Source organism: Mesocricetus auratus, unplaced genomic scaffold (assembly GCF_017639785.1).
Source record: "Mesocricetus auratus isolate SY011 unplaced genomic scaffold, BCM_Maur_2.0 Super-Scaffold_100010, whole genome shotgun sequence".
Lineage (NCBI taxonomy): Eukaryota > Metazoa > Chordata > Mammalia > Rodentia > Cricetidae > Mesocricetus > Mesocricetus auratus.
Genome location: NW_024429194.1, coordinates 85,800,788 through 85,823,047, shown reverse-complemented (window position 1 = coordinate 85,823,047; position 22,260 = coordinate 85,800,788). Strand labels below are relative to the sequence as shown.

The following is a 22,260-nucleotide window of genomic DNA, read 5'->3' as shown; positions in this document are numbered from 1 at the left end:
GTGTCTTAGCCACTCAGCCCAACCTCTTGGCTCTCAGAAGATGCTAGGGAAAGGGCCAAGGCTGTCTCAGTGGCTGGGAGCCTGCTTGGTTCTGCCTGGTTTGGGGGAAAGTTCCCTGAGTCCTTTGCCCTCTTCATTTGTCTCCCAGGACCTCAGTGTCACAGGACTAGGGCAAGATGACTGTCACAATTCCTCCTAGCAGCCCATTTGGCTTTCCTGATGAGTCTAACTGTTGGCCTTTTCATCTGCCTATAGCCCGATCTGCTCAACTTCAAGAAGGGATGGATGTCGATCTTGGATGAGCCTGGAGAGGTAGGAGACTGGGCTGGAGGGGAGAGGGTGGCCTGGGCTAATGCAGGGCTTCTGTGGGAAGGCAGTTGGGCTAGGCTTGGGATCCAAGGTGAGGGCCGGGTGAAAACACCAAGGAGTCGAATTTCTGGTCCAGGGAAGGGAGGCTTAGTAGGAACTCAGGAGGAACAGTTTGCGGCTATCAGCTTCCTCATTGGTTTGAACACCTAAGGCAGGTGGGGTGGCCGGGTGGTGCCTCCCTGCCATGCGCACTCCAGGTCTGCAGGAGCATGTTGGCTCCCCTTCCTCATGGCCTCCATAGTAGGAATCTGAACGGCTTGGTTGGGTGAAGGCTTCGTAAAGCCTGAGTTGTACAGATTTCCTGACAGTGGGGTACGGAGTAGGGCGCAGAGTGGGGCAGAGAGCACAGGCTCTGTTGGTGAAATCGCAGCCTCAGTCACCAGGTCTGCGGCATGCAATTGAGGGACAAAGTGGAACACAGTCACTGTGTTGAGGGGACCGAAGCCTCCATTGCCTGCGGGGAGCCCAGCTCACCACCCTTCCATCTGTCTCGTCTAATGTGTCCGTCCTTGGGAATAGCTGAGGTAGTGCCGTTCACTAGCTCTGTCCTGTCAGCTGCCAGGCAGGCAGGAGGCTGGGAGCTAAGCTGGCTGGCTCCCTGCCTACTCCGCCTGCATGTGCTTGTGGCTCAGATCTGCGTGCGGCCCGAATGCTGGGCGAGGCTCAGAGCCAAGGGGAATCGCATTGTATTTCCTGCCCACGCGCTTTATTCCCCGCAGCCAGCAACCTTCTGTCCCTGCTGCCTGCTCAACATCCCTTAGTGGCTGCCCTCCAGGCTCATACAAGGCCTGGCGCCCTGCCAGTGACCCCTTCCTGGCCTCCCTACCCGAGGTCTCCGGAGGGCAGAGGGATTATGAGCCCCACCCAGAACTGGCCGTTACTCATGCTCTTTCATAGGGTTTTGGAATGTCCAAACTGGAAGGTCCTTGGGGGCGTAGCCAGCCTGGTTCCTTGTGCACAGACGGGAGTCAAGCCTGTAAGAGTGAGACCTCTTTCAAGCAAAGTGATTCCTTGGGCAGCCCAGGCTTAGACTGTGGTTTTAAGCCTTCAGAGCTCCATCCAGCTTCTGTTGCAAATAGTGGTAGAGTAGGCCTAGAGGGCCCAGAAACTTTTTCCCCAGAACCCACCCCACTGCAGATACAGTTGAGGCCTCAAGTGGTACCTGAGTCCACTCCAGGGGCAAGATTGGGTTTTTTTTGTTTGTTTGTTTGTTGCTGGCTCTGTAGACCAGGCTGGCCTTGAACTCAGAGAGATCCACCTGCCTCTGTCCCAGAGGACTAAAGCATGCGCCACTAATGCCCAGCTGGCAAGATTGTTCTAAGTGACTGGCTTCTTTGAACAGTTCCAAAGACCCTGTGCAACATGCCATAGGAGACACATGAGGGATTGATGGTTCCGATGTGACCCAAAGCCTAGGGACTTGTTACCATCCCCACTGTGCAGTCAGAGCACTGAAGACTGGGGAGGTGACAACCCTGGCTGACAGGCACACAGCAAGGCAGCATCATGGTCTGGGGTTTTGGTGCTAAACCCTGTTTCTCAGGGGAGACCACACGGAAGGAAGTAGAAAGAATCACCTCAAATGCTAGAAACCATAGCATGTCCTTAAGGAACAAAAACAAGAAACAGCACCGACAGGGTGGGTGGTGTCAGGGGAGCCCCAGGAGGGCTGGCCTGGGGGTCACTGATCCTGACAGTGTGCTGGTCCCAACTGGCCTTCCAGCAAGGGGGATGGAGCCTGGGGAGGCTGAAGTCGGCGCGTGGGATGTCAGGTTTGTCTGCCTGTCCCTTTTGCTCATGGCTTGGCAGGGGCACTCAGATTGCAGAGTCACAAATGTGAAGGTTTCACATGCATTCACGCAGTGGGGTATGTGTGGGAACAGCCCTCAGCCCAGATGGGGGCAGCACTGAGTTGCCTGCCTCTTTCTACCCTTCTGTCTGAGGCATCTTTGTGTTTGACCCTGTCGATCCAGTGGGCATGTGGAAAAGGACTTGCAGAGGTCAGGCCCAACGTAGTCACTGACTTGCTAGGCATTTAACCTCTCAGGGCCCTGCCCCTTCCCTCATCTGCTCTGGAGGAAGGCAAATGCCGAGCTTTGATGTCTTCAGAGGGGGCTGGAATAGGCCCAGAATACTTCAGTTGATAGGATGGTTGCCTACCAGGCATGACCACTGGGTTCAATCCTCAGCATTACCTAAGTCAGACATGATGGCGCATGCCTATAATTCTAGGACAGGAGGTGAAAGCTGGATGATCAGAAGTTCAGAGTCTGGCCAGCAAGACAGTTTAGCTGGTAAAGCACTTGCTGTGACAAGCCTGGTGACCTGAGCTGATTCCAGTTGATTCCTGGAATCCAGGGAGGGGAACAGTGAAGGAAAGGGGAACCCTCTCCACAAACGTCTTCTGACCCACACACACTCTGGTCATCCCAGCTGCATCACAGATTCAAGGCCAACCTGAGCTACATGGGACCCTTTCTCAAAGAACTACAAAAACAGTGACATGGGGTGCCAGCCGGCCAAGGAAGGAAGTGTTGCCCACGGGGCCACAGAAGGCAGTTATCTAGAAGGGCCAGGCATAGCCACTGTCTGCTGGGCTTCAGATCCGCCCTTCTGATCTGTGACCCTCACACCCCCTTCACACCCCCAGCTGTAAGAACGGGAGTAGGGGATGGGGCCAGGGCACCAGGCTCCCCCAGCTGTAAGGACGGGAGTAGGGGATGGGACCAGCGCACCAGGCTCCCCAGCTGTAAGAATGGGAGTAGGGGATGGGGCCAGGGCACCAGGCTCCCCAGCTGTAAGGACGGGAGTAGGGGATGGGACCAGCGCACCAGGCTCCCCAGCTGTAAGAACGGGAGTAGAGGATGGGGCCAGGGCACCAGGCTCCCCAGCTGTAAGGACAGGAGTAGGGGATGGGACCAGGGCACCAGGCTCCCCAGCTGTAAGAACGGGAGTAGGGGATGGGGCCAGGGCACCAGGCTCCCCAGCTGTAAGGACGGGAGTAGGGGATGGGACCAGCGCACCAGGCTCCCCAGCTGTAAGAACGGAAGTAGGGGACACGCTGGTCCCCCAGCTGTAAGGACGGGAGTAGGGGATGGACCAGGGCACCAGGCTCCCCAGCTGTAAGAACGGGAGTAGGGATGGGACCAGGGCACCAGGCTCCCCCTTCCTCCTCCCTTCCTTCACCGTCTCCTCCTTCACAGTGGAAAAAGCATTGGTTTGTGCTGACGGACTCAAGCCTCAAATATTACAGGGACTCCACCGCCGAGGAGGTGAGCTGCCTGGGTGGGTGGGCCCTAGAAAGGGCGGGGTCTGTGGAGTGGGGCTCCTCAGGGCCCACGCAGACCACGGCGGATCCTCTTGCTTTAGGCAGATGAGCTGGATGGCGAGATCGACCTGCGCTCCTGCACAGACGTCACAGAGTATGCAGTGCAGCGCAACTATGGCTTCCAGATCCACGTGAGGCTGCATTCAGATCCGGGGGTGGAGGGCGCAGCCTGGGCCCTGGGTAGGTGTTGGCTGGCTCACTCATTTAATCTCAGTCCATGCTCAGCCAATCAGCAGTGCCGGTGCCCATACTTACCGCGTCCAGGGAGGCCTGGTGTGAAGCTCTTCACAGGCTGGCAGAAGGGGTTCGAACCTTGTGCCCACTGCGCCTTCTACACCCTCCTGGGAAAGAAGGACCACATCCTCAGTGGGAGGGAGCATGGGGCTGGTCATGAGGCAAGCTACATGTAGAGTTCCCCTGCAGACCAAAGATGCCGTGCATACCTTATCGGCAATGACCTCGGGCATCCGGAGGAACTGGATTGAGGCTCTCAGGAAGACTGTGCGTCCAACTTCAGCCCCAGATGTCACCAAGTATGTCTTGCGCTGGGCCCTGGGGGGAGTGACGATGCTGTGTCCCTGAATGGGGTTCTGTGTACCCACCTGAGGGCCCGGTGACTGCACCTCAGTTTCCCTATCAACAAAATGTGGAGAGCCATCCAGAATCCGTTGCGTTAGGTCCCCTTACATCCTAAAAGCTGGGAAAGGTCTCGCTGGCTTCTGTCTGCTAGGTGTCGTGGCCTCTGCACACGGCCATCTCCAGCTGCCATGGCAGAGGGCAGGGGTAGCTGAGGCTCACAGCTGCCGCTGGGCAGAAGGAATGAAGGGCGGTGTTAGAGATGTAAGCATGGGTCCCCAAGCCTGGCTGCACCTTGGTTGTTCAGCCATAGGCCAGAGGCTTTCCCGTCTGCATTTCAGATTCCTCATCTGTCATTTTGGATGTCTGCACCTATGTAGGCATGTAGGGCCCTCGGTGAATTCTGCAGAACAGCGCTGCTGGGCTGTCTGGTATGCAGGCTGGAATGCTCTGCAGGATTGGCCCAGAAGTGTTAGTACAGGCCTGGTGTGCAGCTCAGCCGCCCTTAGCTCACGGCTTGGCCATCAGGTCAGGGGGCGCAGCTGAATTGCTGAGGAGGCCCTTTAGAGGGAGTTGCTTCTCTCTACCCCTGCCCCAACCACCAGAACATGGTCATATGATCGCCTTGCTGCAGAGAATGCTGGGAAGTGTAGTTTGGAGCTGAGTGATGGGGAACACAGCTGAGCTGCCACTGTCACTCGGTGTCTCAACAACCTGTGCTCTGTTCACTCAGGTGTCAGTGTCCCTCACCAGCCTTGCCTTCCCTATGCCTGACCTAAGCCCAGGGCCTGGCCTTGCGCGTTTTTAACGTTTATTTTGTTTTGTTTGTGAGTGTGTTGCCTGTACATATGTGGGTGCCATGTGCGTGCAGTGCCATGGAGGTCAGCAGTAGGTGCCAGGTCCCCTGGGTTGTGAGCTCCAGACCTCGTGACTGCTGAGCCAGCTCTGCGGCCCCTTGTGCATTGCTGTTTATGCCTTTACTAATACGTGCATCGGCATTTGCAAAGGCTCTTCCATGTGATTTGCACACGGAGGCCCACATCCATGCCACATGTGGCTTTGCTGCCCCTTGTTCCCGATAAGTAACTGGGACCACTAGAGGGAATCTGCTGTAGGTGCTCTCCCTAGGGTCCTCCCGCAGTCTGAGAATAGTGAGGTGAGTTCTCCACCTCTAGCTAGGCCTGCCTGCTCACCGGAGTCTATATTAGTCCTTGGCCTAGAGCCGGGCATACGGGTGACCCTGTGAAAGTGTTTGCGGGAGCCCGGAAGGGACAAAGAGTCCCCTGTGACGTGCCTCTGCTGATGTCCTAGGCTCTCAGAATGCAATAAGGAAAACACTCTGCACGGCTGCGGCACCCAGAAGGGCTCCCTGAAGATAGGGGAGCAGCGGACAGGCTCCGAGTTCATCGGCCGGGGTGGGCCTCGCAGACTGGATGGACCACGGCCGTCACTGGACTACGTGGAGCTCTCTCCGTTAACCCCAAGCTCTCCGCAACGCGTGCGCACTCTGAGCCGCTCCACTCCTGAGCGCCCAGCCAAACAGGAGGATCTGGAGCGGGACCTGGCGCAGCGCTCCGAGGAAAGACGCAAGTGGTTTGAGTCCACGGACAGCAAGACCCCAGAGACCCCCAGTGGCGATGGGCCTCGAAGGGGCCTGGGTGCCCCCCTCACTGATGACCAGCAGAGCCGACTCAGTGAGGAGATTGAAAAGAAGTGGCAGGAGTTGGAAAAGCTGCCCCTGCGGGAGAATAAGCGAGTGCCACTCACCGCCCTGCTCAACCAAGGCCACAGCGAGCGTCGGGGACCCCCAAGTGACAGCCATGAGGCCCTGGAGAAGGAGGTAGGACTCTGTCCCCATCAATCCCACTCTCGTACCAATGTGCGCGGCCTGACATTGGCCTTGCAGCCCTGCAGTGATGAGGAGCTCGCCCCATATCCGACCTTCCAGCGGACACCTCAGGCTCCCCACGGGGCCATTTCCCCAGCACTTAGAGTTGGTTTGGTTTTGTGTGGCTTTGTCTTTGTTCTATCCGTAGCCACAGGGAAGGGACATGAGGAGAGGTGAAGAACAGGCCCTGTGCTGTGTGACTTTGACACCCTGAGCTTTGTTAGACTCCTCTTTGCCCTCTGTGACATCCGACCTGCTGAGCCCACTTTTACACACAGAGGGTGTGTGTGTGTGTGATCACGGGATGATAGATGTCTGTGACTATAGTGTGCTATTCCCAACCTTGTCTGATCATCTCTGGGTCAAAGCTCACCCAGGTCATTGACATAGCCATCCTGGACCCAGCCACAAAGTCCCATTGTCTGTACCCCTCCCTGGGGCTCCTGCCCCTCTCCAAACCAGAGCTGTTACTAAGCACCCTGGGGAAACTGGGCTTGTAGCTGTGTGGAGGGAGTAGCTGTGGGCTCCTTGTCTCCCACCAGTACCCTTCTACTTCTCAGGACCTCCACTGACCTCTTCCTGTGTCCCAGGTCCAGTCTCTCCGTGCCCAGCTAGAAGCATGGCGGCTTCGAGGGGAAGCACCTCAGAATGCATCCAGACCCCAGGAGAACAGCCATATTCCTCCAGGCTACATCTCACAGGTAGGCTGAGGAATTGCTTTGTGGGGTGGGGCAAGTTTTTTTCTGGTTGCTGTGTTGTCAGAGCAGCTGTGTTTGGGGAACCTTTTCTGTGTGTGAGAATCATGCTGGGCGTTTGATACACATCATGTCATTTAATCTCCCCACAGCTGGTGGGCATGATCACTGTGCCCATTTTACAGACAAGGCCACTGAGCTCTGAGCCCGAGGGTCCCCAGCCTGCAGGTGTCAGAGGTGGGATTTGAGCATGGGTCCGGCTGACTGCAGAACCTGTGTGTGAGTCCCCGTGTGACACTCTGCACTTGGACCTCTCCCCTGCACCTCTGCGGGGAAGTGAGGAGCCAGTAGTCCTGGGAGTCGCTCTCCAAGTACAGGGAGAGGCTTTCCCTGCCTACCAAGGAGGTCTGTGGGACTCGGGAGCCTCCAGTTTGCCCTCGGGAGTTTGCTTGAGACTGCAGTTCTCAACAAGGGAGGGTGACTTTCTCCCTCAAGGGCAATTCTGTCCCCTGGGGACAGTTGTCTACGTCTGGGAATGATTTTGGTTCTCACAACTGGACAACTAGCTCACTAGAAAAAAATTGTGTGCATATATTTATTATAAGTTATAAAAGGTTGTTTTAGTATATAATATACAAATAAAGTATACAATCTTTTTATTGTGAATTCCATATAGCAATGGATACTTCTCAGACTGCTTTAGTGACTCCTTATCCTTGTGGCCACAGTTGATTAACAAATACAGGTGGTTCTCGTGTGTGTTGAGTGGTATTTTTATGCTAATGGGTAAGATGAAAAGATGTTGAAACTTCTCAAGATCAATGTTGTAAGCAACTTCCTTGCTGAACTGAATGACAGCTGTCTGTTGAGACTGAGAATACTCTAGTCAGAATAGCTCACCTCTTTAGTTCTGTATAAATGTAATTCTCGACATGACACGGCGCGAGGCCGCATCTGCGTTCTAGCATTTTCTCACCACTTGTTTAGTTCCAGACGATGTGGAAAACAATAAACTTAGTCACAGCTTGTGGCTTTGAGCAGTTTGCATGGTGTGAGCCTCCTCCCCCTACGGCTGATGTCAAAGCCGTGGTCTGAAGGCCCTGAGCTTGGGATGTGTTTCTGCTGTCCTGGTGCAGGGTCAGGATGCACACACAACATAAACACATCGTGGGGTGGGAATGTTAAGATCAGCCTTGACATGTTCTGTCTTGTTACTTTCTGTGGCTGTGAGGAAAGCAGCCTCAGGGAGAAAGGGCTTGTTTGGGCTCAGGTCGTCCATAGCCAGAAGTCGTAGCAACAAGACCCTGAAGCAGCTGTCACTGGCTTCCATAGCCAGGGGATAGAGATGAGTGCTGTGCTCAGCCTCTTTGTCTCATTGATGGTGCCCTCCCCTTATGGTGGCCTCTCCACTCAGGTAAGATAATCAAGACAACTCCACCCAGGCATGGTTGTAAATAATCCCCACAGTTAGTCTGAGGGCTCGTTGCCTAGGTGACTCCAGGTCTGTCTAGTTGACAATTAACACCAACCTTCACAACCTCCTTTATTTTTTCGTGTAATTCATTATAAGTATGTATATTTAATTTTTTAAAAGTACTTTGGCTTAACAGCTGAGTCACAGAATTCCGAATAATTTGGCAGTCAGCTGTCTGTAGTCTATACCATACATACCAGTGCCAGGGGGAGGAAAGAATGCTGGCATCCCGGGGGTCAACATGAGGAGGGTCTCGGAAAGTCCCGGATGGTGACAACAGCTCTGAGTTGTAGTGGTGAGTGGGTGGGGATACTGGCTATGATGGAAGGTAGGAGGCGGATCCGTGCCTACCGTAGAGCCCTCAAGGACAAGCTGAAGATGTTGAGAATTCTCCAGTGACACAAGGTGATCTTGGAGTACAGTGCATAAGGAGAGGACAAGGCCCAAGCCTGAGGGGCTAGGACAAGGCTGGCTGAGAACAGATTGGCCGAGGTGAAGGGAGATCTTGGCCCCTGGTGACTGGGGCTTGGGAGGGCAAGGGAGCCCTTGGGGTCCTGGGGCTGGGCCAACACATTTCCAGGGGCTGGCTACTGCTGAGTTGTGGGTGGGGTAGGTTGAAAGAGCAGAGGTTTGGGGCACTGTTGAGGAGGCTATCCTGGGCTACTTGGGCTAAGGGAAGGTAGAAGTACCCAGTATCATTAGGTCCTGCCCTGGGAGGGTCCACTTGCTGGGGTCAGAGCAGCTGTGTGTGTTCAGGTTTGCTATTAGAAGCAGCTTCATATTTCATTTTAGAAAAAGCTTGTGTTATTCAACTGAGAATTTAAATCATTACTGCGGCTCCTAAGGACCTCAGTGAGAACCCTGAGGCCCAGAATTGTGGTGTGACCTTTGAACTATAGGCAGGCCGGAGCTTTTGCTTTCTGGTCCTCTTCTGCTCCACTGGGCACTTCAGAAGCTTGCCAGCACTCCATCTTTGGGGCAGGCGAGGGGGCAGGTAGGACGGAAGTGCTCAGGAAAAGGTGGTGGCTGGGATGGCGGGCACAGCAGAGAAGAGGGACGAAGTCACCCATCCCTCTCAGGTACAGGAGGAGGTGGCTGGAAACTCAGCTGATTCCCAGGCTGATCCCAGGCTGAGTGGGCACTGCCCTTTCAGGGCTGGGGCCTCAGCTGCAGAACGGCTGTGTAGGGAGTGGCAGTGGTTTCTGTGTTGGGCCTGCTGAAGTCGCTGTGGGAGAGGAGAGGGACACTGTCGCTGGTGCACTGGGGTCACCGCACCTCTCCCTCTACCTTTGTGTCAAGGCATCTTGGGAACTGAGGAAGGTAGGTCACAGTTGACACCTAGCTGTTGCTGGGTTCTCCACAGATTTGGAGTACAGTAGCCCTTCCCCCAGAGCCCTTGTGAGGCCTCTGATGGAGGCTGAGGCTTACAGGGGAAGCATTTGGAGTGTGGTGGCCTGCTCTGTGAGGGACAGTCAGAGGACTGTCCCGCAGGATAGCTGTTTCCCCACACATACTCAACATGTGGGTCCAGCCTCTCCCCACTATAAGCCTACAGTGGTCCCAGGAGTAGCTGCAGAAACAGGTGGAGGTCTTGGTGGGGGAGGAGCTGTGTCCTTTATGGGGCCTTGCATACCTTTGTTTCTTCCCTGCCCTAGCCCGTTTTAGTGACCTGAAACTGTTTTTGTTTTATTCATGTGCTATGCACATGTGTGTGCTGATGTGGAGACTGGATGTTAACTTTTGTTGTTATTGTTAGTTTGGTGGTTGTTTTGTTTTGTTTTGAGGCAGAGTCTGAATGTAGCCCTGGCTGTCCTGGAACTCACAGAGATCTGCGTGCCTTTGCCTCCTGAGTGGTAGGATTAAAGGTATGCACCACCACTACCTGCCTGGCCTCGTGTGTGTGTGTGTGTGTGTGTGTGTGTGTGTGTGTGTGTGTGTGTGTGTGTGTGTGTGTGTGTGTGTCTACCCACCAAGGTAGAAAAGAGTTTCTGAACCCCTGGAGCTGAAGTTCCGGTGGGGTAAGTCACAGACTGGGGTCCCCTGGAAGGGCAGGAAGTGTTAGCCCTGATCCATCTCTCTAGACATCCCCTCCTCTTCTTTTGAGACCAAGCGCCAGCCTGCAACTTGGGATGTAGACAGACTAACTCTGCCTCCCAAGTGCTGGGATTAAAAGTGTGTACCACCATGCCCGACTATACTTGAAGTTTTTCAGACAGTCTCTCACTGAACCTAGAGCTTGCTGGGAGCTGGGGTTCTGCCTGTTTCACACTGAGCACTGAGGTTCTTGTGTGTTTTTATGGGTGCTAAAGAGCTGAACTCAAAATAGTTTATCCATTCAGCTCTCTTTTCATCTCCCAAACACTTTTTAATTACATAAGAAACATAGTCTTAGTGATGGTGCATACCTTTAATCCAAGCACTCAGGAGGCAGAGTCCAAAGCCAACCTGGTATACATAGTGAGTTTCAGGACAGCCGGAGCTACATAGTGAGACCCTGATTCAAAACACCAAAAAATTGCCTGGCAGTGGTGACACACACCTTTAATCCCAGCACTCAGGAGGCAGAGGCAGGCTGATCCCTTTGAGTTCGAGGCCAGCCTGGTCTACTGAGTGAGTTTCAAGGCAACCAGAGATACACAGAGAAACCCTGTCTCACCAAAGCAAAACAAAAATAATAAAAAGCAAATTATACAAGAACCACATTAACATTTTTTAAAGTAAAGAAAATACCAGGCATCGTGATCCATGATCCCAGCATTTGGGAAGCTGAGGCCAGATGGTAAATTCAAGGCCAGCCTTAGCTAGAGGCTAAGGTCTTAGACCAAGACCTTGTTTTTAAAAATAAACAAACAAAAATAAATGATGGGCTGGGGCTGTGTGTAGCTCAATGGTAGAACTCTCACCTAGCATACTCGAGCCTCTGGGTTCTACTGCAAAAATTCGTCTAAATTAAAAGGTTAAAAAATGAGTCCACAAGAGCTGTCGAAATGACTCAGTCAGTAAAGATACTTTCCTCCAAGCCTGAAGACTTGAGTTCCACCCCAGAAACCCACATGATAGAAGGAAGGAAACTTTGACCTCCATGAGTGTACTGTGGCATGTGTGCACCCCACTCCTAAAAAATGTAAAAAGAGGGACTGGAGAGATGGCTCAGAGGTTAAGAGCACTGGCTGCTCTTCCAGAGCTTGTGAGTTCAATTCCCAGCAACCACATGGTGGCTGACAACCATCTGTAATGAGATCTGGTGCTCTCTTGTGGCGCACCGGCATACATGCAGACAGAACACTGTACTTTTTTTTAGTTTTTATTTTTTTTAATTGTTATTTTATTTATTTATTGCGTATACAGTCTTTTGCCTGCATGCCAGCAGAGGGCACCCGATTTTATTCAAGGTGGTTGTGATCCATCATGTGGTTGCCGGGAATTGAACTCAGGACCTCTGGTAAAACAGTCAGTGTTCTTAACCGCTGAACCATCTCTCCAGCCCAACACTGTACATTTTTAAATGTGAGAAGAAATAAGCCTTGATGCAGCTCCCAAGCCCCACCTGTACCTCTGGCCACCACTGCTCATGTCCAGATCAGCTTCCTGTGGCCAAGGGGACAAATTACTGCCAACAGCTGGGCCAGTAACACAGACATGCCAATCGTCTTTCAGAAACCCGGCACAGAGTAAGTGGGGTGGGGTGGGTGGCCTGGACCACACTCCTTTCCTAGGCTGCAGGCGGGATCATGGGCTCCACAGCCTGGTTCCCAGCCTTTGTCCCCTTCCGTCGTTTTCACTCATTGCCACTCTCCTCTCCTGGTCGTGTCTCTAGATGTTTATCCTCTGCCCCCTCCCATCCCCGTCCATTCCTCAGGCCACCAGATTGTCTAGGGCAGTCTTCTGCTCCTGGGGACAGCTGGTTAGAAGCTTTAGTGACTTTTCTCACAGACCGAGGCAGTCCCGGGTCATATATGGATATCCTTGGAGAGCTGTTATTCAGCCTGCCACAGTATCCTTGCAGCATTTCCTGTGTTTTTGCTGGACTGGGCAGGCAGTGGCCTGTTTTGCCCCCATGAACATTGTCAAGGGTCAAGTTGCATTCCACAGCAGTCCACATGGCACCCCTGCCCTCCAGCAGCTGCCTGTTGTCCTTTGCAGGCTCAGGCCCCGCCACAGACTCAGGAAAGCCACTTGTGCCCTAGTCATGTACACAGCTAGCTTCCCGTGGGATTCTTGTTCCTCGGAGTGGACCTGCTCAGCCAAGGATTAGAGCTACAAAAAAAAAAATGCAATGATGCCTGTAATCCCAGGCACTCAGGAGGCTGAGGCAGGAGTGTTGTGAATTCAAGGCCAACCTGGCTACGTAGCAAGACCCTGTCTCGAAAGGATGATGATGACCCCAGTCTGCCCATACACAGCAGGCTCAGTGGGCACTCCAACAGTAGACATGGGTCTGCCTACCTACTGTCTTGCCTACAAAACCTTTTCTACGGCATCAACAGTTCCAGCTCGTTTACTAAGGCCCTACCATGTGACTTACTCCAGGCCTCAGCTGCCTCAGGTGTACCTTGTCACCAGGCCATTATGCTCCAGGGAAAGCAGGACCTTGGGAGGCAGGGGAGAGGCTGCCCAGAGGCAGAGCTAGAAAGGTATTTGAGATGGGCTGTGGGGGAAGTGAGTTCCCCAGAGGAGGAGCGTCCCACTCAGGCAGAAGAACAGTGCTGGCTTTCCTAGCTTGTTATTATCCAAGGGGGGGAACACACGCATGCCACGGCATGTGGAAACCAACACAGCTTCATGGAGTCAGTTCTTGCCGTCTCAGGCTTACACGGCAAGTGCCTTTACCCACTGGGCCGTTTCACCATCCACGAATCGGTTTTATAACTGTGAGGTTGCTTGGCAGTGACTGTCTAGGCAGAGATGGGGCTGCGGGAGCCAGACTTTATCCCACAAGTGAGCTATCATTGCAGGCTTTGAAGCAAAAAGAGGGCTTGTGACGTTTGTGGCTGAGGAGGGCTGGGTGGCAGTGGGAGCAGGCATGGTCTCATTCATGGTGCTGCCTTTCAGAGCAGGGTAAAGAGCCTAGCCCTGGGCGGGCTTGCACCGAGGCCTGTAGCCAGTGGGGGCAGCCTCCTGACCTCCCTGGCCTCTGGCCCACAGGAAGCCTGTGAGCGCAGCCTGGCGGAGATGGAGTCCTCACACCGGCAGGTGATGGAGCAGCTGCAGAGGCACCATGAGCGAGAGCTGCAACGCCTGCAGCAAGAGAAGGAATTGCTCCTGGCCGAGGAGACGGCTGCCACGGCCTCAGGTGAGGACCAGGATGTGCCATGGGCAGGGCCTGGTGCTGCCACATTGAACTGAGAAGGCCCCGAAGTAAGGAGTTGGGGGAAGCAGTCAGTAGGGACTGGAAGCCCCAGAAGTTACCTGTGGCCCAACTTGAAAAGGAGGAAGTGAGGCAGCAGAAAGTTGTGACTTTTCTTGGGTTCTGTAGACAGTGAGGGGTACCTCAAGCCACATACTACCTCCATGCCAGGGGAGAGACACCAGTCAGCTCATCTGTTCTGGTAGAATGTCACCTGCCGACATACCTGGTCGGACCCTGGGACGCTCGAGTGGTTGTGACCTTTGCCCTACTGCCAGTGACACCTCTCCGTCCCCACACATTTCTCATGGGAGCACCCTGAGTGTTCATGGTGTCCAGGGAGTGAGGAAGCTGGGCTCCAGAGGGGATCAGGGGCCCGTCCCAAGTCGCACAGCTTGGGAATGACAGAGCTGGGCTTTGAGCCTGGAGCCGACATTCTGATTGCAAAACGGGGCACTGAGCTGCCTCACTTTTCCCAAGCCCAAACCAGGAAAACCCGAGACAGACAACTTCTGTCCTCTTCTGTGGACTGCACACCAGCTGTGTGTGCACGGGTGTCCTGGTCAGCCCCTCTGGCTTTGCAAAGTCGTGAATGAAGTCATGTGACCTGGAGCTTGCACCCTGCCAACACTGGCCAAGCGTTCCCTACGCTCAAGTCTACATGGTCACTTCTGCCAAGCCTTGGGCTGTGTTCGTGTTTCAGGGCAGACCCACCTGGCAGGCCGCCTAGAGTAGCTGCCCCTCCCCAACAGGATGCAGGCATTATCACCCAGTGATCCAGCTCCAAAGTTTCTACAGTGAACTTGAACTTGACGGAAGCAACCCCGTGTTAAATAACAGACCACCAACAGCCTTGTATCCCCACATGGCAGGGACTACCATGGAGGAGGTGTTGCAATTTGGAATTGTGGATAAATCTAAGGCTGGAGGCTTGCATATGCCTTACCCTGCCCTGTGCAGTATGGGGAAATGCTGGGTTCTTGGGAGCCCCCCCATTAGAAACAGCCAACAGGAGCCAGGCAGATGGCCTTGATGGACGGCCCCCAGGCGCTACAGGGATGGTTGAAGCACTGTGTGAGGCTAGCCAGGAACCACTAGTAGGAGGGTGACTTCCAAGAGGACCCAGAGAAGCTGATCAACTCACCCAAAGCCACTGGGAGCTGGGCACAGCTTCAGCGATGGTCTTTGCACCCCTCTGGCCCTGTCTGCACCACTACAAATGGAACTGTGTAGATCCCATCCAACCTGACCCTGCCGGTCTGTCCTGCTCCTAGCCATCGAAGCCATGAAGAAGGCGTATCAAGAAGAGCTGAGCCGGGAACTGAGCAGAACACGGAGTCTCCAGCAGGGTCCAGATGGCCTTCGGAAGCAACACCAGTAAGATGGCAGGGTCTGGGGCCTGGGGTGGATCTGCTTTGCTTAGGGTCATAAGTACTCAGGCCCCGCCTGTGCCCCTTTAGTGTCTCCTAGAGCCGGGTTGCAGTGCTGCTCTTGACCGCTAGGGTGTCTCCCTGCCCCGGCACTGGTGCCTGGGCGGTGGTGGTGGGAGAGGTAGTCCCTGAGCTCACCCTCCAGAGGAAAGCCCTGCAGACAGAGAGACCGTTACCAGCCTACAGTTACCAGGGTATGAGTTCAAAACCACAGCCAGCAGTGCTGTGACTCCAGGCCAAGCCGCGGCTGGAGAGCCTGTGTGGTCCATCTGCGTCCCACCCTGTGCTGCCTAGGTTGGACATGGAGGCGCTGAAGCAGGAGCTTCAGGTGCTGTCTGAGAGGTACTCGCAGAAATGCCTGGAGATCGGCGCCCTGACACAGCAGGCAGAGGAGCGTGAGCTCACCCTGCGGCGCTGCCAGCAGGAGGGCCAGGAACTGCTGCGCCACAACCAGGTAGGCTGGCGGGTAGGGAGGCTGTGACTGGGCAGTGGTGGGGCTGCTGTCCCCACCCTGACACCCTGTTCTCTCAGGAGCTGCACTCCCACCTGTCGGAGGAGATCGACCGTCTGCGAAGCTTCATCGCCTCGCAGGGCACAGGCAACAGCTGTGGGCGCAGCAGCGAGAGGAGCGCTTGTGAGCTGGAGGTAAACGGCACCGCCCCTCCCTCCCCTCCCCTCCCTCCCCTCCCCTCCCCTCCCTCCCTCCCCTCCCTCCCCTCCCTCCCTCCCTCCCTCCCTCCCCTCCCTCCCCTCCCTCCCTCCCTCCCCTCCCTCCCCTCCCCTCCCTCCCCTCCCCTCCCTCCCTCCCTCCCTCCCTCCCCTCCCTCCCCTCCCTCCCTCCCCTTCCTCTCCTCCCCTCCCTCCCCTCCCCTACCTCCCTTCCCCTCCCTCCCCTTCCCTCCCTCCCCTCCCCTACCTCCCTTCCCCTACCTCCCCTCCCCTACCTCTCCTACCTCCCCTCCCCTCCCCTACCTCTCCTACCTCCCCTCCCCAACTCCTCTCCCCTACCTCCCCTCTCCACCCCTCCCCTCCCCTGCCCCGTGCCAGGCAGCCCCTGGCTCTAGGACCTGTATGGGAGGAGTTCCCTAGCAAGCTAGGTGTCACCTGCAGGTGTCGCTCAAAACTTTGGGACATTCCAGGCTAAGTCAGAATGTAGCCATTGATCCAGTCTTGTCATCCACCTGCTGTGTGACCATGCTCAGTCACTCCGCCTTTGTGAGTCCCAATAGTTGAGTGTGAGACAGTTAGCATGGTGCACACCTGTGAGTCCAGGACTCCAGAGGCGGAGGCAGGTGCATCTCTGTGCCTGGTCTACAGAGTGAGTTCCAGGACAGCCAGAACTAGATGGAGAAACTCTGTCTCAGAAGAAAACAAACAAACAAACAAACAAAAAAAGCCAGGAGGTGATGAGGCACACCTTTAATCCCAGCACTCAAGGCTAGCCTGGAACAGAGAAAGTTCCAGGACAGCCAGAGCTACAGAGAAAATCCCTCTCTCAAAAAACCAAAAGTAAAATAAACAATAAAATAAAAAATAAGGGGCAGGGGCAGCTAGCACTCTGCTTATGGGGAAGCTGGAAGGAGGAAGTGTGAGAGATTCTAGGATCACCCAGTTTTTTGTTTCATTTATTAGCAAACATCTAAGGCAATGGTTCTCAACCTTCCTAATGCTGCGACCCTTTGAAACAGCCTCATGCCGGGCATGGTAGAGAATCAAGTTCCAGGACAGCTGGAGAAACAGTGTCTTGAAAAACAAAACCAAACCAAAAAACAGTACCTCATGTTGTGGTGGCCCCCCAACCATAAAATTATTTTCTTTTTTTTTGGTTTGGTTTTTCGATACAGGGTTTCTCTGTATTGTTTTGGAGGCTGTCCTGGCACTCACTCTGTAGACCAGGCTGGCCTCGAACTCACAGAGATCTGCCTGCCTCTGCCTCCCAAGTGCTGAGATTAAAGGTGTGCGCCACCAATGCCCGACCCATGAAATTATTTTCATTTCTACTTGGTAGCTATAATTTTGCTAGTCATGGATCATAAGGCAAACATCTGATATGTAGGACGGTCTTAGGCCACCCCTGTGAAAGGGTTGTTCGACACTCACAGGGCCGAGAAGAAGTTCTAAGCCCTAAGACTGTTCTCTTCCATCGAGCTCATTGGCCAAGCACTGCAACTGCCTGCATTAAAGCAATGAGAAACGGGGTTAGTGGCCTTCCTGAAGGCCACCCAGCTATGGAATGGAAGGGTGCTAGAACCAGGCAGTAGATCGTCAGGGAAGTTTAAAGGCTTGGCTGCTCAGCTGAGTTTATGTGCACCACATGTCAATAGCTCTGCTGCTCAGAGTCCAGGGGGTCCAGGGAGGTAGCCCTGCTGTAGTCACATAGCTACAGTTCACAGTAAGCCACGACACAGCCTCCCGTCAACCCCTCAACCCTAGCACCTGGGTGTGGTGCTGCTAGTTTGTAGCTGAGGTAGCAGGGAGAGTCCTACTCACAGCATAGGAGTGAGGAAAAGGAGAGCAGAGGCAGGGGACTTCCTGGGGCAGTAGACTGTAGGATGGGGCCTCTCAGTGGGGGTTGGGGCTTTACCCAGGGCTTTGAGTCATGGAGATGTCAGGCTGCAGGACAGTAGGGATCTGGGTAGCCTTGGCCTGTGGTCCTGACTCGGCCTGGCACGTGTGTCCCCAGGTGCTGCTGAGAGTGAGAGAGAATGAGCTCCAGTACCTGAAAAAGGAGGTGCAGAGCCTCCGCGACGAGCTCCAGGTGATGCACAAGGTAGGCGGTCCCTGTGGGGCTGGGGTGCTCCAGGTGCCTCGCTGAGCCGGTCGCCCTGGGCCTTCCACATGTCTCACCATCCCATCACAGACAAGCCTGAGAAGCCAGAGGGGCGTGTCTCACCCAAGGCCATACTTGCTTCCAGGCACTCCAAAGTTGTTTATGACTGTTGAGCACCTAGTAGGTGCCAGGGATAGAGCTGTGAACAGAACAGGCCACCATCCCAGCCTGGCTGTGCGTTGACTCCAAGTGTTGCTAGGAAGCCCACCTGTTCTGTACAGCCATTGGCTTGTCCCTGCCGTCATCGCGCTGTGGATGTGTGGTGGCTCTCTGACGTATGAGCCAGGAGTGCACTGGCCGTGCTTGGAGAATAGGCTGAGAGAACCAGACCAGAGCCCCTAGGCATGCCCTCCTGGGCCTCATCCTACCTCATGGTAACCACGAGCAAAGGCCTCACCTCCCCAGGCCCTAACTGCCACCCCTCTGATGGGACAAGGAAGGACAACAGTCCCGATCACTGGGGAAACCTGGCCTTCTGTGCTCGCAGCACAGGGACAATGGGTGTGTGGCAGGGAGAGGGAGCTGCAGGCCCCAACCCTGAGCGCTTCGCTTCCTCTATGGCCCTAGGACAAGCGCTTCACGGGGAAGTACCAGGATGTGTATGTGGAGCTGAACCACATCAAGACACGGTCAGAGCGTGAGATCGAGCAGCTGAAGGAGCACCTGCGCCTGGCCATGGCTGCCCTGCAGGAGAAGGAGGCTGTGAGGAACAGCTTGGCTGAGTAGAGGTGCGCGGGGACCCTGCAAAGCTGTGGTCACTTACGTGCAGCTAGATGGGCCACACTTCTCTCCTGGCCACTTCTCCTGCTGTAAGTGGCCTTGTGTGCTGGCTACCAGGGAGTCGTTATGGCCATAAGACAGTCTGCTGTGTCATACTGCGCGTGTTTATCCTGAGTGATGGCACACAGCTAGGTCTTAGCCGCTGACATGGTAACCGCCCCAGTGGTCTGCCCTTCCACGGGCACATTCCAAACTTTCGTTCAGGCCCAAAGCTTTGTGCTGCAGCCAGTGCTGACCACAGAGCCCTGGAGATGCTCTCCTTCAGAGGGCTTGAAGGGCTATGACGTGATACGTGAAGTGTGATGTGCCATGCCACGGCCTGTCTGCCTCCATGTTCTGACCAAACCAGACTTCCTAAGGCATGTGAGTCAGGCTGCCCCTGGCCTTGTGCAGGGCAGCCTATAAAAGTGGCTCTGACCCAACTGCAGGCCAGCAGCGTGGGCAGTTTTACTTGTACTTTGGCTTGGCCCACACTGGCAGGCCAAAGCCTAAGGCCTGTCTCTCCAGTGCTCAGTGGTCACTCTTGCCTTCCAGGTCCCTGTGGTTCAGCTCAACTGAGGACCCTCCGTCCCCGGGGACCAGCCAGCCTCCTCCTCTGACACAAGTCAGAAGCCAAGCTTTCTTCTCTCCCTGGGTCACCTGTGCACTCACACCTGCTGCACGCACGAATACACGAGCACACGCACACACACATGTGCACACAGACACACACACATGTGCACACAGACACACACGCACACACATGTGCACACACACGTGCACACAGACACACACACGCACACACACACTGCGGATCTGAGCTCGTCCCTCGCACTGGGTCTCACCTTGCACCTTCTTCAGGATTTTATATGTGAAGAGATTTTTTTATATAGAATTTTCGCCTTTTTTTTTCTAAAACTTTAAATTTTTAAAAAAGGCAATTCTTGGTGGCATGTGCCTCTAGTGCTGGCTCCTGTACCCTCCACTGCCCGGCTTGGGCCTCCTTCCTACCCTGGGCATCTTGCAAAGGTCCAAGCAGGGCCAGGGCGTGTTGACCAGAGGGAAAAGGCCGGGAGCAGCCCCGTCTGCCTGCCCTACCTCTACTAACTACTTCTGCCCTGCCGGGTCCACACCTGGCCTCTGGACCGGGGAGCAATGGACAGAGAAAGGAGCCTGTAGCTGTCCCCATAGCTCCACTCCTCTGAGGGGCGCTGGGTGTGGCCCACTAGCGCTACCCATGAAGACACATCTCTTCTGTCCCACGAGTCATCCTAACAATAAAACCTTCCAGCAACTCTGGCTTTGTGACTGGCTGGGCAGGGTAGGAAGTGGCACCAGATTCTTAATGGCTTCTTCATCCCACTTCACCTGGGCAGGGGTCAGTGGGCTTCCGAGGGTGGAGCCGAGTTCAGTTCATCCCCTGGGCCTTGGACGATTCAGTGCCTTGAGGGGAACCCACTCTCCACCCTGACAGCAACCAGAAATTGCTCTCCAACCTGGTTCCCTGGTGGATCACCAATGGCTCACTCATCAACTCTTTATCTGAGAAGCTATAGACTTACAAAGAGAGGGCGGGTGCTGAGACCTTGCTGCCCCCACACACTGTAACATTCTCCCAGAGCCTCTGTGTGCTTCTCCAGAAAATGGGTGTTTTTATCATCACCTTGATAAAAGGTTTCTTAGAGATGATCCCATCTGTAACTGGTAGCCCTGGCATCTGCATACAGTTGAGCCTAAGCCGTCTCTGTCATCATCCTCACCTCCTACATTGAAAGCCCTTGCTCCTGTGTTTAGGGCAACAAGTCACCAGACCCTCCATAGTAGTCGCTGTAGACAAAAAGTCTTTTCTCCCCAGTTCTAGAATAGCTCAGAAGACCTGACAGTACCAAGTGTTAGTTCACCAACTCTGGGCACCAGGGACTGCCATGCTCTGCTGGCACGAACACACGTAGCACACCGAGGCTCTTTGTGGGATAAACATACGTCTCCCCTCTGACCCAGTGTTGCCGTGTGCAGGCACCTAGAGCATCAACGGCCCGCCCACTGCACAAATAGACAGTGACGTTCACGTCAGCCCTATTCAGGGTTGCTCAAACCTCCGCTGCCCCTCCATGGTAGAGTAAGTGGCTGGGAATGTGGCTTAGTTGGTAGGGTTGCTCTGCCAGCAAGCACGAAGCCCTGGGTTCAGTCTATAGCCCTGTGTAAGCCAGGGGTGGCAGTCCATACCTGTTCATCCCCGTGCTTGGGAAATGGAGGCAGGAAGATCTGAAGTTCAAAGTCGCCCTCAGCTATATAGCAAGCTCCAGGACAGCCTGGACTACACGTGACCCAATTTCTCATCCCCAAAAAAGAACAATTGTGGTCTGTTTGTACTTGATATGGCAATCAGCCGTAACTGCTATGTGCAGAAAACATGGGTGAATCTTCCAGACTTAATGGTTAAGCAGAAGCCATGAAGATCACATCTACAGGAGTTCGGTTACATGACATTAAATGCGGCAAAACAGTGGTACCCTGATCCGGGGAAGAAGGGCCACTGCCCAGCAGTGGACACAGGCATCTTTGGGTGACAGGCGTGTTCTGACTCAGCCTGGGTGGGGGTGACAGGGCACACAGCATCCATGTCAGAAGCACCATACTGCACACTTAGATCTGTGCATTTTAGCACGTACAAATCTTGTTAGTGTTAGTAAGCTTTTAAAAATAGTTTTGAATGTTATGTGTATGGGTGTTTAGCCTGCATGTGTGTGTGTGCACCATGCGGTGCCTGGTCTTCACAGAAGAGGGAATTGGATCCCGGTAACTGGAGTTACAGTTAGCTGCTGTGTGGATACTGGGAGTCAAAGCCATGTTGGTGCTGGGAATCGGACCCAGGGAGAACAACCAATGCTCTGAGCAATGTCTCCAGCCCGTAAACTGGCTTTTAAACAAACCAGGTTTCCAGCAGCTGTCAGGTCAGCAACCTTGAAGAAGAACTTTTCCCTTCCATCGTTGGACGTTTGACCTGAAGCACAGCCGTCTGACTGTTCAGTCCCGTTATGGCCTCAGGCACCCGGCCGTAGCTATACAGATAGCTCCACTATGGCCTCCTGAAGCCATCTCCCTTTCTGGGCTTAGTTTCTTGATCTGTTCAATGGTGCAGTAATGCCCCCAGGAGGCTGTGGGTAAGAAACTACTAACCTTCAGTTATCTGTTGCTTTGTAAGCAACTACCACAAACTCGACGGCTGAGAAGGGCAATGTTCATATTCACTCTCCTGGACTTGAGGCGTCCTTCCTGCAGCCACCTCAGGTGGCCAGAGTGCCGGTCACCCGAGGCTCTCTGTGGATGTCCATCATTGCTTCTCCCTCACAGCCATGCCTGCTTCACTGCTGAGTTCCTCCGCTTCCTGAATGCACGGTGGCCTCAGGGCGTCTGTAGTCCGACTGCCTCCCCATGCCTGACTGCCTTAGAAAGGGCTTCAGCCACGGAATTGACACGCTTGGAAATCCTGTGACGTCACTTGTCAGTCAAAAACAAGTTAGGGCCAGCCCAGCCTCAAGGGCTGTAGCAGGGCCTGGTCAG

General features: G+C 54.5%; 1 protein-coding gene across 2 annotated transcripts in view; it reads left to right on the top strand.

The window, feature by feature from the left end:
* LOC101826859 (TRIO and F-actin-binding protein) overlaps positions 1 to 19,990 on the top strand; it is a 24,703-nt gene extending 4,713 nt beyond the window's left edge. Inside the window, exons 2-14 of one of the 2 annotated variants that reach the window (XM_021225367.2) lie at positions 256 to 312; positions 3,573 to 3,641; positions 3,739 to 3,828; positions 4,121 to 4,230; positions 5,585 to 6,113; positions 6,752 to 6,862; positions 13,476 to 13,623; positions 14,952 to 15,054; positions 15,402 to 15,561; positions 15,639 to 15,752; positions 17,791 to 17,877; positions 18,505 to 18,665; positions 19,252 to 19,990. In XM_021225367.2, coding sequence (XP_021081026.1) covers positions 256 to 312; positions 3,573 to 3,641; positions 3,739 to 3,828; positions 4,121 to 4,230; positions 5,585 to 6,113; positions 6,752 to 6,862; positions 13,476 to 13,623; positions 14,952 to 15,054; positions 15,402 to 15,561; positions 15,639 to 15,752; positions 17,791 to 17,877; positions 18,505 to 18,663 — 1,737 coding nt within the window. In that variant the 3' untranslated portion in view covers positions 18,664 to 18,665; positions 19,252 to 19,990. Of the gene's footprint in view, positions 1 to 255; positions 313 to 3,572; positions 3,642 to 3,738; positions 3,829 to 4,120; positions 4,231 to 5,584; positions 6,114 to 6,751; positions 6,863 to 7,008; positions 7,900 to 13,475; positions 13,624 to 14,951; positions 15,055 to 15,401; positions 15,562 to 15,638; positions 15,753 to 17,790; positions 17,878 to 18,504; positions 18,666 to 19,251 lie in introns of those variants that run through there. The other variant, XM_021225368.2, reaches the window with a different exon arrangement.
* Positions 19,991 to 22,260: the final 2,270 nt, after the last annotated feature.